The 16677-nt window shown below is 40.9% G+C and overlaps 1 protein-coding gene across 9 annotated transcripts in view; it reads right to left on the reverse strand.

The window, feature by feature from the left end:
* Nucleotides 1–16677, reverse strand: part of ush2a (Usher syndrome 2A (autosomal recessive, mild)) — a 222035-nt gene that overhangs the window by 129922 nt on the left and 75436 nt on the right. For all 9 annotated transcript variants that reach the window (XM_026171402.1, XM_026171393.1, XM_026171412.1 and 6 more), the window contains 4 exons: nucleotides 16417–16592; nucleotides 16022–16169; nucleotides 9657–9763; nucleotides 8195–8318 (listed from right to left, as the gene is read on the reverse strand). In XM_026171402.1, coding sequence (XP_026027187.1) covers nucleotides 8195–8318; nucleotides 9657–9763; nucleotides 16022–16169; nucleotides 16417–16592 — 555 coding nt within the window. The remainder of the gene's footprint in view (nucleotides 1–8194; nucleotides 8319–9656; nucleotides 9764–16021; nucleotides 16170–16416; nucleotides 16593–16677) is intronic.

A 16677-nucleotide genomic window follows, 5' to 3' on the forward strand; every position in this document is an offset into this window, starting at 1 on the left:
TGGTGTCAGGAGAGGGTGACCCACACAGCTATTCTTCATCGCCTGGTCATGCAATCCCTATTTCAGTACGATACTGGGACCTGACGAGAGAGCGGTGTGTGCAGAGTAGAAGGACACAGCTGGAAAGCTCTACCAAAGAAAGCGTATTGTGGAACACAATGAAAATAAACAGCCTTCAACGTGCAACGCCGTGTGTGGAGGTCCATCCACATATTGATTAAGAATTTGATGATAATCATGAATTACTCTACACAGACATAAACCCAGTAAAGACTGTAGTAGTATCCAAAGAAAATTAATAAAACTTCTTCACAGTGGACGGGCATTTTGTACATCAAGCAGGCATGTGTCATTTACATTCACGACCATTACATTACCCCTCCTTAACCTACTCTCGTAAACCCTTTTTCCTTCTTCTGCTTTTAACCTCTCTCCTTCTTTATTACCTTTTCTTTCTCCTTTTCTACACATATTACCCCCTCTCAGTATTTTCTTTAACCTTGCATCTAAAACACACACACACTCACACACACATTTTTTTCAATCATGCTTTTTCCTGCATCTTGCTTGTGTACCTGTTTAACTTCTCTAATGCTGCAGTTTTGTGCATACAAAAGTGTAGACAATATACAAAAAAATGTAGACAATATAAATGTGTGTTTTACATAGTACATAGTTATTGCATATATACACCCACTCTCCACCAGTCCTATGGAGAGGAGACAGACTCAAGGGCCAAACATGCTTTCATACTATGTGTTGGTGAAAGCACAGTTAAAAAACACAGATCTAATGCCAGAAAATCCTACAGAGTGAAAGATATCAGTGTAGCGAAACTGTAATTCTTCTGATTTAGGGGCTGTTAAATGAAATAAATGAAATAATTTTTTCTTTTTTAAATTACATAAAGGGTGCTCCACCTGGAGACTCTGTTGTCCTGCTGGGAGACTTCAATGCTCACGTGGGTAACGACAGCGAGACCTGGAGGGGCGTGATTGGGAGGAACGGCCTCCCTGATCTGAACCCGAGCGGTGCTCTGTTATTGGACTTCTGTGCTAATCACAGTTTGGCCATAACGAACACCCTGTTCGAACATAAGAGTGTCCATAAGTGCACGTGGCACCAGGACGCTCTAGGCCGTAGGTCGATGATCGATTTTGTAATCGTATCAGCAGACCTGCGACCATATGTTCTGGACACTCGGGTAAAGAGAGGGGCTGAGCTGTCAACTGATCACCACCTGGTGGTGAGTTGGATCAGGTGGCGGGGGAAGACGCTGGACAGACCTGGTGCACCTAAACGCGTAGTGAGGGTGTGCTGGGAACGTCTAGCAGAGGCCCCAGTCCGCGAGATCTTCAACGCACACCTCCGGCAGAGCTTCAACAGCATTCCGAGGGAGACTGGGGACATTGAGTCCGAATGGACCATGTTCAGCGTCTCCATTGCCGAAGCTGCTGCATTGAGCTGCGGCCGCAAGGTGGTTGGTGCCTGCCGTGGTGGTAATCCCCGAACCAAATGGTGGACACCAGAGGTGAAGGGAGCCACTAGGCTGAAGAAGGAGTCCTATCGGGCTTGGTTAGCCTGTGGGACTCCGGAGGCAGCCGACAGGTATCGACAGGCCAAGCGGAATGCGGCTCGGGCAGTGGCTGAAGCAAAAACTTGGGTGTGGGAGGAGTTCGGAGAGGCCATGGAAAAAGACTTTCGGACTGCCTCGAAGAGATTCTGGCAAACCGTCAGACGTCTCAGGAGGGGAAAGTGGTGCTCTACCTGCACTGTGTATAGTGCTGGCGGAGCGCTGCTGACGTCGACTGAGAAAATTGTCAGGCGGTGGAAGGAATACTTCGAGGACCTCCTTAATCCCACTGACACGTCTTCCGAGGAGGAAGCAGAGTCTGGGGATGAGGGGAATGACCCGCCAATTTCCGGGGGCGAGGTCACTGAGGCAGTTAAACAACTCCTTGGTGGCAGAGCCCCTGGTGTTGATGAGGTCCGCCCCGAGTTCCTGAAGGCTCTGGACGTTGTAGGGCTGTCCTGGTTGACATGCCTCTGCAATGTTGCGTGGAGATCAGGGGCAGTACCTGTGGACTGGCAGACCGGGGTGGTGGTCCCCATCTTTAAGAAAGGGGACCGGAGGGTGTGTTCCAACTACAGGGGGATCACACTCCTCAGCCTCCCTGGGAAAGTCTATGCCAGGGTGCTGGAAAGGAGAGTTCGTCCGTTAGTCGAACCTCGGATACAGGAGGAACAATGCGGTTTTCGTCCTGGTCGCGGAACACTGGACCAGCTCTTTATCCTCTCCAGGATACTTGAGGGTGCATGGGAGTTTGCCCAACCAGTCTACATGTGTTTTGTGGACTTGGAGAAGGCATTCGACCGTGTCCCTCGGGGTGTCCTGTGGGAGGTGTTGCGGGAATATGGGGTGTCTGGCCCATTGCTACGGGCCATTCGATCCCTATACAACCGTTGCAAGAGCTTGGTTCACATTGCCGGCAATAAGTCGGACTCGTTCCCGGTGGGTGATGGGCTCCGCCAGGGCTGCCCTTTGTCTCCGGTTCTGCTCATAATTTTTATGGACAGGATTTCTAGGCGCAGCCAAGTGGCGGAGGGCTTTCGCTTTGGTGGTCTCAGAATCTCATCTCTGATTTTTGCAGATGATGTGGTTCTGTTGGCTTCATCGGGTGAGGGCCTCCAGCTCGCACTGGAACGGTTCGCAGCTGAGTGTGAAGCAGCGGGAATGAGGATCAGCACCTCCAAATCTGAGGCCATGGTTCTCAGCCGGAAAAGGGTGGAGTGCCCACTCCGGGTCGGGGATGAGTTCCTGCCCCAAGTGGAGGAGTTCAAGTATCTCGGGGTCTTGTTCGCGAGTGATGGGAGAAGGGAGCTGGAGATCGACAGACGGATTGGGGCTGCAGCTGCAGTAATGCGGACGCTGCACCGGTCCGTCGTGGTGAAGAGGGAGCTGAGTGTAAAAGCGAAGCTCTCAATTTACCGGTCGATCTACGTCCCTACCCTCACCTATGGCCACGAGCTGTGGGTAGTGACCAAAGGAAGGAGATCGCGGATACAAGCGGCAGAAATGAGCTTCCTCCGAAGGGTGGCTGGCCTCTCCCTTAGAGATAGGGTGAGAAGTTCGGCCATCCGGGAGGGGCTCAGAGTAGAGCAGCTGCTGCTCCACATCGAAAGGAGCCAGCTGAGGTGGTTCGGGCATCTGACAAGGATGCCTCATGGGCGCCTCCTGGGTGAGGTGTTCCAGGCATGTCCCACCGGGAGGAGGCCCCGGGGCAGACCCAGGACACGCTGGAGAGATTATATCTCTCGGCTGGCCTGGGAACGCCTTGGTATTCCCCCGGATAAGCTGGAGGAGGTGGCTGGGGAGAGGGAGGTCTGGGCCTCTTTGCTTAGGCTGCTGCCCCCGCGACCCGGCCCCGGACAAAGCGGATGAGGATGGATGGATGGATAAATTACATAAAAAAATCTGATAATTCATATAGTGTGTCAATAAATTCCTGAAGCCATACATGGAAGTAAACGTGTAAGGAAAATTAAGGGTATGTACAGATTTTGTACACAGTTTTTGTGTGAGTCTGCATTTTTGTGATAGTCAAAGTGTTATCCAAGCATGCTCAAATGTAAAGCATCTGTGACACTGCTCATGCTCAGCAATACTTCCTTCAGATTTCCCCACAGGACTTGTGCTACTTCACACTGACAACCACTTTGGAGCCATCAACAGACAAACCTGAGCACACACCATGACAGGTGATTTTGTTACGCATACAGCACAATGACACACACAGAGAGACACACACTTATAGACAAAGCGGCACATATACACACAAGCGCTTTCACTGTGCGATCGAACAAACACAATACCCCAGCAAGCACTTACAGAGAATGCATAATAAAGCCACACACGGTCAAACACATGCACAGAAAAATTGTTGCTGTTTATGTTTTACAATAGTATACACAAAATTTTTAAGGCAACGACTTCAGTTAATGAAATGTTAAGACGACTAATATACTCCAACATGAATTACTTAATATTTCTAATGTGCTTTTTTCCCCCGAAAAGTAATTATTTTTACGTTTTTACGTTATGTGAATACTTATTGTTTTGGTCCAGTCCTGTTATATAACACATTTCAAGTTTAGAAGTTTAGGTACTACAGAAAGGGGATCTTTGTTATGAAGCATTTATTGTCAAAACTGTTTTCCGGAGAGGGCAGTGGGGGATAAGAACCCCCTCTCTAGTTGTCTTTTCTCAAAGCAAAAAACAGCACTTGAAAGGTTCTCCCCACTGTGTGCTCAGTGGGTTTCTGACTATAAATTTCCTTTTCACTGGAAGCATAAAAATCCAAATTTATTAAACCAGAGAAAGGTGTTGGACCCTACTAGTGGACCATAAACACAGTATGTTCATTCCACTCTGCAATGCAAAAATGAGTGCAAACACACTGACAACTTGGTTTTTCTCTAAGACCAGGTAAAGAGCCAGTCATAAAGTTTGCCCGAAGGAAGAAACACACTCTCAAAAGGCTCCCTCACCGTTTTCTACAACATGCTGAATACGAGAACTAAAATGCTGCTTTGATCAAAAAACACAGCAGTTTTTTCACGAGTGAAACAAGAAACATTTTGTGAACTATAAGCACATACAACCAGCCACATTTACACAATCAACTTGATGTTAAGTAATAAGAGTTATAGTTCGGTTTTTTAAACCGACTCTTAAATCAATTAAAACTAAAGGAGCATTTCAAAATGAATTATTAATTCTAAACAGTGCACTGTGTTGTACTCTCGTTACCTAATCAAACGAGAAGATTCATGTTATATTCCACAATATGAAACATTAACACTTAGTTATGTTGAGCCATTTACAGTTTTAAGTAGTTTTATTTATTAGGTAGTATTCTTTCATGTGCATTGTTTCTCCTCTCTGTCTCAGTAAACAGTGGAGGTTGTGTGTAATCATCTACACAACATAACCTGAATAACTCCAGTCATGTTAGCTCTCTGCTGGCATTAATCAGAGCCTGGCGTATTAATGAGAGCGCGGCAGCTAGCTAATTACACCCATAGATTCTGCAGCAGCCCATTAAATATACAAATGACAGAATTAAAGAGCCCAGCCTCTTCTGATTAATCTTTAAATGGGGAAAAACTAATGATGTCTGTGCAAACTTTCCCTTCACACATTTCTCCCCCTCTCCTTCTCAACGTCAGTGCCTGGCAATCAATCATATTAATTAGGGAAAAATAATTTGTATCATTTAACATTTCCCTCTTTCCTGCTTAGTTGTTGCAGTAGCAGCTATTGCAACAATGTGCTGTTTAAGATGTGTCTGGATATTATCCAAGTCTATTTGTTCCTGCATTCATTTTTTAATTTTTTTTCCCCTAACATATTTGTGTGATGTTTCATCTCTCTTCATTTAATGTGGGTTAAAGAAATGCATCTGGATTAGCAAAAATATAAGCAGAACGTCATCTGCATTTCAAACAGCCCATTTCAGGCCCAATGAAGAATTACTAAAGTGAGGAGAGAGGACTGTGTAATCTATTTTGACCCATTTCAATTTAAATACATTATTTTATAAATAATAACATATGCCTGTCTTAACTGAGAGCCAATGTCCTTAATTCAAATATAAGCATGGACAGCAGAAAGTCAGGAGAGTTCTAGACACAGAAACATAATAAATAAGATGAATGAAGTAACATGGATTTCTTGAAACAAGCACTTACGAGGTTATTCATATTGTAGCATGACTGCATATAGTTATAATCTTGTTTTATCTAAAGTAAGATTCAGTGAGGGAAATATTGACTTAATGCTTCTTATTAAGCTTTAAGAAGCATCTTTAAACACACGCGACCAGACTTCATTTATGGAAACATGCACTCCTATCACAGTAATTGCACATGGAAAAGAACCTATTTGGCAAAAATATATCTTTATATTTTTTAATAAAGTGGCCATAAGGTAACAGGTGAAAGGGCAAATACATGCTAGATAACCTCAACCTTAACTAAGATTTAACATGTAGAATATTGACCCTGCTCAATGATGTGCCCTTAGTTTGCATGTAGGATATAGAAAGCTTGAGGAACCTCAATAAATATTAATATTCCTAAGATGATGTATGACGCTGACAGAGAAAAATGATGATTTGTTGTTTCATATAGAAGGCACATCACGATCTTCTGAGGCATCAATGCTGCTAGGCCAAAACAAAAAGTTCCCTTTAGATGTAAAAGGACGTCAATTCTAAGGAACACTTTATAAAATCTTTGTGACATGCGTCGTGGGGTATGGCGCAGTCCACCTGAACAGATAAATATTGTGCAAACATTCAGCACATAGAAAAATGTTACATTTGTCATTGCTTGAGTTGCAAGGTTTCCACAAGACAAAACGATTGACGAGTCTCCCCTTTTTGATCAATTGACTCTCGAGGGGGCATTACACTGCATTACATTCATAATCTAATTTGGCTTTGATTTGTTCGCTGTTCCGTGCGCTTCGATGGGAATAATTGTCTGTAGATGATGCTATTAGTATTGATGGTTGTAAAAGGGCGATGGTTTGAGGACTGCCGACACATTGATGGTCCAGAATAGATCCGGTCTGAAAGTGATTGTCTGATCCATTACCCTTTATGAAGGAGGAGAGCAGAGGAGATGAGAAGCGCCCCTCAATAACAAAAAATCATCATCTATTTGCTGGCAGCATTTAGAGAGATCTATTTACCTTTGTACTGGAGAAGCAATGATGAGATCAAAAATTTGAATTCCTTGCTTTGGGATAAAAATACACGACTCAGTAAGTAAAATTAAGAAGCAACAAAACAATATAGGAGACAGGTTGGTCGGGTTTTTCTGACCGCGCACTCGCTCAGTATTTTAAGAATTCAATTGCCTTTCATGAAAAACATGAAATAAAGCAGTATTAATATTAATAACCAATTGTTTGCAAAAATAAAACACAGTACACAAAATGACATGTTAAGGAAGTAAAGTCAAAAAGGAGACCAGAGATATACTTAAAATATCCTGTCTGAACTGTGAGCTTTATAAATTATATTTAATAAATATTGTTTTACTTACACTGTGTTCAGCCACATCTATGTTAACACCGGCATTAGTCATAACATTTAGAGACTACTCATCCTTTTAGTATATGCATGGAAAGAACAAGCAATTACAAAATCAAAAAAAATATATATATATACTAAAATAGCTTATAATATTTGAATTTTTACAAATGTGTACAGCCTAAACAGAACATCCTTCTCACAGTAGTCTAATCAACCATTATAAGAAATTAAATGTTGTGGGAAATGTGAATTTCATGTTAAATGATTGCCGAATTTGTTGATCAATCACAATAATTAAGCTTACTTCTAGGATTGAGTTACTACTTATTTAGTATTGAAGTGAAGGCAAAAGCAACACCAGCCTGCTCTCTGAGTGTTTCATATGATATGTCTCCATAACAAAGTCTATTAAAACTTCAGATTCAGAACATGAACATGGAAGATGTGGAGTACATGGATGCCTACTTTATGGACTGCAAACATACTGTACTTTGGTATTTTAGATCAAGCAAAATTGGATTATAGAGGGAATCACATTTGAAAACTTTAATCTACTCAAAGCCAGAAATGTGTCATACATTTAGGAAAAACTGCTTGGCCACAGATTTTTTTTCTTTACTTTTTATGACACAGTATTAAAATATCTTGGAAAGGTATTCTCTTAACACCAAAATACATTACTGGTGACAAAAGGTTTGTGTGGGACAGTGAAGTAATCTCAAGTGGCATCATAGAGCTTTGCTTGCTCAAATCCCACTGATTAGTATCAGCAGTCATTAATTATGAGCGTCAGACTGGGTGATGTTCTCAGATGAAGCAGAACATGTTTGGCTGTGCAGCTCAGCCCTCTAATGATGCTGGTAAACAGAAAGATAATTGTCCTTTAAGATGACTGGGGAAGTCATTCTAAAGGAATGTCACTTGAACACTGAGAAGAAGAGACAGTGCAGTCACTGTACACTAAAAAACACAGGGACGTATGTACACACCCTGTCACATACTCCCATGCACAGTACACAGAAATGCACATATACATACCGTCTATTTACTAATAGACAGACACCTGCACTCATCTAAACATAATTTCTTACCTGTAAAATCGGTGTTGCTGGGAAGGATGTCACTGGGGAACTGATAGTAACTGTTTCCAGAAAATCTTGTTCCTCTGACAACTGGATCTTGCGGGTCAGAGAGAGAGACATCTGACCTTTCCACCTCAAAAAACCAAAATATGATAATGTATAAATATCTGGTATCTAGCATAGTGGTAGTACTCAAATTATAACTGCAGTCATAAATTGTAGTTAATTATGTTTAGTATAAAATCACATACTAAAATTTTCCAAAAATAATAAACTGAGCAGATCTTTTTTGTTTTTAGATGACCATGTGTATATCAAATCCATTAAAACACTTAGGGCCATATGGGCTTGCACTCTCAACATGGCACAGATCCTCTTTCTTACTACTTCCCATGAATCTCAGTATCAGAAATATTATTCCTCTATTTTAGACATAACCTGTGTGGCAGAGAATAAACAGTGGAATCATAGGCAGGAAGTTCTCATGATTTCTACGTACACACAGTGTGAATGATGAGATGACAAACAAAGACACACACTGGGGTTATTTCTCACTTCCAGCATGAAAAGAAAGTAATGTAGTCTGTGCCAGTGAGAAAACACAGAATCTTAGCTAACTTTGTTCAAGTATGGAATGATTTAGACTTTAAAACACTGACGTGCTGGTAGCATTAGCTTTAGCCCCTGGGAACCACACACATGAGTGCCAACTTTTCAACTTAATTTAGGCCATATCTACAGTCATGCTTGTGGCTAGCATGGGTCTAGGCAAGGCAATAGATGAAAACAGTTATTTATTACTGTGAATTTCTGTTTAGCTGCAAACAAAGACAGACACCCTTGATGACCTCATAGTATCATATAACCTGCAGGCGTACTTGTGGTTCCTGGAGTATGTAAAAGTAGAATAGGAGTGAGAGCCTTCAGGCTTTAGGTCCCCTTTCTGTGGAACCAGCTTCCAGTTTGGATTCGAGAGACTGAAACCCTCTCTATTTTTAAGATTAGGCTTAAAACTTTCCTTTTTGATAAAGCATGTAGTTAGGGTTGGATCATGTGTCTAGGTTGCTGTGGGATTCCCATGATGCACTGAGTCCTTCTTCTTCTTGAGTGTGTTTATAAACCTCTCTGCATTTAATTATTAGTTATTGTTAATCTCTGTCTCTCTTCGAGAGCATATTTTTTGTCCTGTCTTTATCCAATCACCCCGAACCGGTCGTGGCAGATGGCCGCCCCTCCCTGAGCCTGGTTCTGCCAGAGGTGTCTTCTTGTTAAAAGGGAGTTTTTCCTTCCCACTGTCGCCAAAGTGCTTGCTTATAGGGGGTCATATGATTGTTGGGATTTTCTCTGTTTTCTTTGTATTATTGTGGGGTCTTTACTATACAATATAAAGAACCTTGACACTACTGTTGTTGTGATTTTTGCGTTGTATAAATAAAATTGAATTGAATTGAGTGTAGGGCAGTGCTCTTACCTGATATAGAGGGTATGGTCCATTAAGTTGGGCAGGGGGGTCCCACTCTATCTGAATGGTAGTTTCATTTTCTGGATATAATCGAGGTGAAGACAATCCTGAAGGTGCTGAGAAGCAGAAAGTAAAGAAACGGAAAGGATGAACAGAAAGTGAATGTTAAATCAATGAAATATGAAGCCATTGTATTGTAAATGATGAAACTTTTCAAAAAAATTTGAAAAAGGTGTGTGCTTATTTTTTATTTGGTAGGACCTCTTCTTTGAACATTTTCCAAGTGTTTAATAATGAAGAAGACAATTGGTGTGGTTTTGAAAGCGAAATGGTTTCCCACTCTTGCTTGATATAGAATTTCAGTTGCTCAACAGTCAGGGCATCTTCTGTCAAGTTTTTTATTTGCAAATTAAACTAAATGTTCTCAACGGGTGGCAGGTTTGGACTGAAGGCAGGCCAGTTCAGTATCAGTGCTCTTTTACTACAGAGCTGTGGTGTTGTAATACATTGTTTCTCTGCAAAAAAATGTCTATGTAAAAAGCTAACCACAGCTAATTTACCCAAAAAACATTCATACACATTAAGAATAAATACATCTTGTGTGATTGGGCTTTCCTTCAGTAGAAGCTTATTTCTTTCAGGCTACACAAAAGTCCCATTTTCATTTAATAGAAGATCAATTTAATTTCCTTCGCTCACTCAAGGTGTTAAATTAAATGTCTCTTTGAAACATACTGTAAGGTACTGGAGAAGCAGTTTTAATACATAACATAAATAAATCTACCAGAGACTAGCTGATATAGGGAGGACAGATTTATAGGAATGGAGGAAAAGCATAGCAAGTGATAGACCGGTGTAGAGATGGGAAAGATGTGTGTGTGTGTGTGTGCATTAAGTGTCCTTTCATTGTAGTGTTTCTCTTTAGATGTGTGGGTGTGTTTCAGTAATTGTCTAAATGGTTCGTGGTAGGAGTAAATTAGCTTTCAGTGACAACCATGCGGATTATCTTTAGTGTGACTTCTAACAGAGCCCTTAAAAGCAAAGTGGACAGCTTGTTTGGCGCCTCATCTTGGCACATCAAACCATGAATTACTGCCAATCGATAGCTTACCAGTCTATTGATATTGAGCTAGTGTGACATTTAGAACACTGTCAGTGGCACACACATATACAACATGGCCCTTGCTTTACACTGTGGTGTACTATTAATTAATTAATAAATTTTTTTATGTATGCCATGTTGGTAAATAAATTTTCCTTCTTGATATGAGTGGGTAGAATAGTGATGCAGGGGTTTGAATCTGCCTGCCTTTCTGCGCAGAGCTTCCATGTTCTTCCTGTGGCTCTGGTAATTCCTGCCACAATCAAAAGGCATGCTTATTATTCTAAGTGTGAATTGTTGGTCTGTCTTATATCTTATCAAAAAGTGGCAACTGTCAATTTTTTAGCCCACCTCCAACTAAGGAGGACCAACTTTATGTTAATAAAAAGATTTGTACATTAGCAGCAAAACAGCACAACATCAATATGAAAGTAAGTTTAATGATCCTCTGGAATCATCAAGGCATTTTCACCCAGAGGACTGCCACTCACTGGATATTCTCTCTCTTTCTGACCATTCTCTGTGAATCCAAGAAGTTATTTTGCATAAAAATCACAGTAAATTAGCAGTACTCAGAAAAGCCCTTCTGACATCAAAAACCATGCAATGTTCAAAGCCACTTAAGTCACCTTTATACCCATTAACCCTTCTCTATACATGTCCAAACCATCTCAACCTTGCTTCTCCTACATTGTCTATACTCATTTCTAGCCTTGTCCGTTTTGTTCACTCCCAATGAAAATTTTTGCATCTTCAACTTTGCCACCTCCAGTTTGGCTTCTTGTCTTTTTTTGTGTCACTATCTCCAAACTACACATTATAACAGGTCTCACAACTTATAAACCCTTTACCCTTGCTGCTATCCCATCAAAATTCACACAGTATTCAAAAATCTAGTTAAAAAGTCCACTGCCCTCCCTCTTAGACGTTTCCATTTCCTCTTCTCTTGTTTTTCTTTCAGTGTCCAGCTTCACATACAACCCACTGTAAGCCTTTGTCACCTCCTGCTACTTTCTTCATCCCCTTGACTATCCCACTGTTTATTTGCTAACCTCTTCATTTGAATAAGTTCTTGTACTTCCTCATTCCACTGCCAAATCTCATTGTCTTCTGTTTCCTTTCTGTCCATTTGACAGAATGTGTATTCTCGGAAAAGTGGTTGCAGGAGGTGAGCTGGCATTTGTTTGAAGCCAGCTCACCTCCTGCAACCACTTTTCCGAGAATTCGCGCTTCCTTTGCGGTTCGGACTCCTTCTGACATTTCTTTGGAGGTGGAGGAACACCAAAGTAATTGCTTAAAGGAGCTTGCTTCTTCGACATCTTTAAGAGTTCTAAACAAATGTCTGTTCTTCTCCAGAAAATCTTATGTACGCAAACGCGCGTTGCAACTTCTTATCTGGTGCGCGTCTTTTATTTTGACAGCACATGTGCACCTGCGAACCACTTATGTGCACCCCTGACTATGCTTTCTTTGTCATCTGGTGACTCTTCCTTACCACACAGAGCCTGTATCAACTACTCGCCAAACTCTGAACGACATTCTTCCTCTGCCTTCACTCGCTTCCTCTTCTTGATACCTAGAGCCATCATACAGACTAACATCTGATGCTGCCTAGCTACATTTCCCCCAGATAATGTAGACATAATTTACCTGAATGCACCTTCCTCCTTATATATGACCCACGTTTCTTCTTCTTGAAATGCGTGTTTAACAGGCAGGTTAGAGGTAGCAGCCAGTTAACATGCCCTCTCTATTTGTGCACCAACATGTCAAATGTCATCCAGCAGCTTATGTTCTTTGATCACTTAATCAGTTATTGCATTACTGGGGATAATATCTACTAGCATAAATTAATATTAGTTCCCAGCAATGACCGGGTTGTATTTCGACACAAGTCTAAAACACAATAAAACCTGGACACAGATGTCCATATTAGAGAAAAACATTTCAAATGTGACAGAACTATAGGATAGTGTTATCGTTGTTGATAGAGTTTGAGTGTGTGTTCATGTTTGAATCATGAAAGACAGTTTCTTTCTTACTGACCAGGCTGATTGTACAATCTGGTTGTATATTTTCTGCATGTCATGTATTCATTTATTGTATCTGCTTGTTCATTTAGTGAAATTAACTTAACATTATGACACATCAAGTTTGACAAAACCCACTTGCTTTATGATGAGTATACGGAAAAACACACCACACATACACACACAAGGTTAACAGTCCACCAGAAAGGTTAATTTTAGCTGCCGACATGGTAATGAAGCAGCTAAATCATGGGCCAGCTCCCAGGAGCAATTGTGCGTGTGCGTGTGTGTGTGTGTGTGTTTCCTGTTTTTACAGCAACTGACATGTCTTAACAGGCTCTTAGCATACAGTTACACCACGCACATAAGCACACCACTTATTGACATGGCGATCCCTTGCCATGCATATTTCTCTTCTCAAGAAGGGCCTCAGGCCAATTATGCGTAAATCAATAAAGTTCCTGTTCTGTTGAGTGGTGTTACAGTGTGAGTGCACGTGTGTATGTGTCTCTGTGTGCATGTCTTGTAGAACAAGACTTTATGGATGTAGGATACATAAAACATCACCATCAGACCCTGATTAGCCACTCACTTTACTTTGTGATCAATAACTTTGTGGGAAGATACACACACACTGAAACAATTGCAAATGCATCAACACAGGTGGACAGGAGACCTCTTTCCTTGAGTCGTTACGTCTGTCTCAGTGTGCGCGCTAATGTTTAGTCATGTGCTTCGGTGTAACTCCGGTGGATTCACAGATGCTGTCTGTTCACTTACAGCAGATGGTAGCTGGCTCTAATGGCCCAGCGTCATGTGTGGAAGATTTATCAGAGCATCTGTATCATGCTCAAGTACACCTTATGAGGAGTACCACTGAATGTGAAGATATTTCTACTACAGAGGTTTTTTCAGGTCATGCTCCTTTCATTCAGCTTGCAAGAGAAAAGCTGGAGACCTTTTTGTTGACTAAAGAAGGTTTCAGTCAACAAACAGTTTGGTGTCCCAAATAGGAAGGGTTTTTATTAATTGTGCTGTAGCCAGTGCTGAGGCACTTCTTTATTAGAAGGGCAAATTTTAAGATGTGCACATATGTATAATCCAAGATTGTCTCTGCAGGGGGATACAAGAAGCAGAGCAGAAAGCAATGAGTCAATCCAGATTTTACAGGCTGGGAAAGAGCTCCAATGACGAAAAAAAAAAAAGATTAATAAAAAAATGCTAACCCCCAGCCTCTCCAGCATCTATGACATAAATTTAAAGATTCTAGGTGATTTTCAGAAAAGTTGACCTCTGACCTTGAGGTTGAGGTCACTGAGATTTGAACTCGTCTGAGATTTTTATTAGATCTACCTATAGTGTCAATTAGAAAATCCTAGATGGCATCTTTCTCAATTTATTGTGTTCACAAGATTTTCAGAAAACTTGACCTCTGACCTTGAGGTTAAGGTCACTCTGACTTGAACTCGTTCAAGACTTTTAGTAGCTGCACCTACCAAAATCCTACGCTGCCTCATTCTCAAGTTATCATATTGACAAACGTGGGTGTCCATATGTTTGACGACAATACCCCACCAGCCTTATAAAAACCTCTTTATTTTGGCAGTAGACTTCTAATGGGGTTATTAGTGCTCCAAAAAGTACATAACTGTAGACAACTAACAACAGCATGCAAAAAGAGGCTTTTCCAACAGATGCATTTGAAGTAAAACCAAACAAAAATAAAAAGACGCCAGCAGCTTTTCAGAATTTGTATAATTCTTCTAATTACAACTCCCTACTGATACGCTACCATGTTTTTATAAAGGAATGTAACAGTATTCGCCCAGTGCATGTTAGATTGAGGTCTTAAAGATTATTGTTAAATATTTTTTGTCAAGTGCAAAGATTATTGCTAAACTGAAAGAAGAAAAAAAGTAATCTGATGCAGCAGAAGCTTAACACCCAGTGGAGGAGCAAACGCTATGCAAATTGTTTTGAGATTAAAAAAAAATTAAAAATCTGCTAAACGGCATATGCCATTATCATTTCTTATAGTTGAAACAAAAGACATCTTTGGCGTTGGATGAAACAAAACGGTGGCAACAGATGTGGCTGTTAAAAATACATTCAAAAAGTCAACTGGGTACAATAAGCCATATTGAACTGTACTGTATTACAGTCAAGAGAAGTCTTTGGAATCACTTAAAATAAACATTGTCGCTGTGTCAACAGATGTAGCCATTAAAAATACATTTAAAAAGTCCACCAATTACAATATGAAGCATCATTCATCACAATAAACACAAGGAATGACTTTTTGAGAATTGTATGAAATGAAAATATTCCCTATGTCAACAGATGTAGCTGTTCAGAATATGTTCAAAAGCTGAATTCCCTAAGCAAGTATTTATAGATGAAAGGTTTTTGTTTTACAACTCTGCGCGCCCATTGTCTATTCACCTAAAGAGATAAACAAAACAAAAAAGACAAAAACATAACATGAGCAGCAAGCGTAGACACCGTGAGTGAACAGATGGAAAAGTGTGTTGCACGGTCAAGTGCGCCTCTGAGTGCAATATGTATATTTCAGAGTGATTCATGTTCCTCTGCTGCCATGTGCTATTTGTGTGTGAGTGAAAGAGCCCAGCAGATAGCAAGTGAAAGATGGACAGGGGGGGGGGGGCTGAGAAAGCAACAGACTATCAAGACAGACAGAAAAAGACATTAAATCAGTATTCTGTGTGTGTCCATGTCACCGTCCACTGATCAATTAGTGCTCATCTAGGCACCAGAGATTTGTGCCTGAGTTATTAAACATAGCTAATTCATCCTACTTCCATAAAGGTTATAAATCCACAGAAGAGCGAGAGGGATTGTATATGTGTTTCTGTAATTCTGTGTGTGTTTGATTCATGGCCAGCAGGAAGTGTGTGCTACGCCACATTTTTCTCCTTGTAATTAACAGTAAATTGTTTTTACTGCCGTGCACCATGAATATCCCCCCTAGTTAACATGACCAATGCTGTCGCCACTCAAGTACCCGATGACTGACTGAGTGCTTTTGGGTGTGTGTGTCTGTTTGTGTGTGCATATGTCAGAGGTTTGTTTTGCAGTTGTTATGCAAACACCACACTATGTAAAATAACTACTATTATACTTTAAAAAGGACAATATTTGGGAACTATCAGTATTTCATTATTGCCGAGAAGCGTGCATTTGTTTATGTCTGTGTGTGTTTTGCATAAATCTTTATGCTCTACCTGCTGGTAAGGTCCATCCAGTGCTTGGCAGACTGGTAATGCAACCTGCTTTTGTGCAGAGTGTAACAGTGAAGTTGTACACGTGATAAGGTTTCAATCCTTTCACTACGTAAACTGGATGGGATGATGGGCCCACTCTATGCAACACCTGCAAAACACAGGGACAAGGAATATAAAAACAGAAACAGAAGAGAACAAAGAGACTATCCCATTTTTTTTTGTTTTTAGAAAATCCCTACATTGTGAAAAGTTAGTGAAAATGACCTAATACGAAAGCATTTATCTTCAAAATAAATGTCATTTGCTGTATATTACATTTCTGCCAGGTAAGCTCTTTTTTTTTTTGGTAGGTTGTCCTGGCAATTATTTCCAATTTTATGTGTGAATGTGCTTACCTGACTAATAACCGGAGGGGCATATGGATTGTTGGTCTGTTCGGTTACCAGGTTGACTCGATATTCTGTCACCTGTCCTCTGGCGATGACCCCGTGGTCTTCAGCAGTGCTCCAGGTTACTTTAAGACTGGTAGACGACAGTGCGGACACTTCTGGAGGAGCCATAAACTCTGGCACTGGAAACACATATTGCACCGTTTTCATTATCAGACCTCCATGCCACAGATCAGCTATTTACAGAGAGCACAAAGAGCATAAGCA

The sequence above is a fragment of the Astatotilapia calliptera genome, chromosome 1, assembly GCF_900246225.1.
Source record: "Astatotilapia calliptera chromosome 1, fAstCal1.2, whole genome shotgun sequence".
NCBI lineage: Eukaryota > Metazoa > Chordata > Actinopteri > Cichliformes > Cichlidae > Astatotilapia > Astatotilapia calliptera.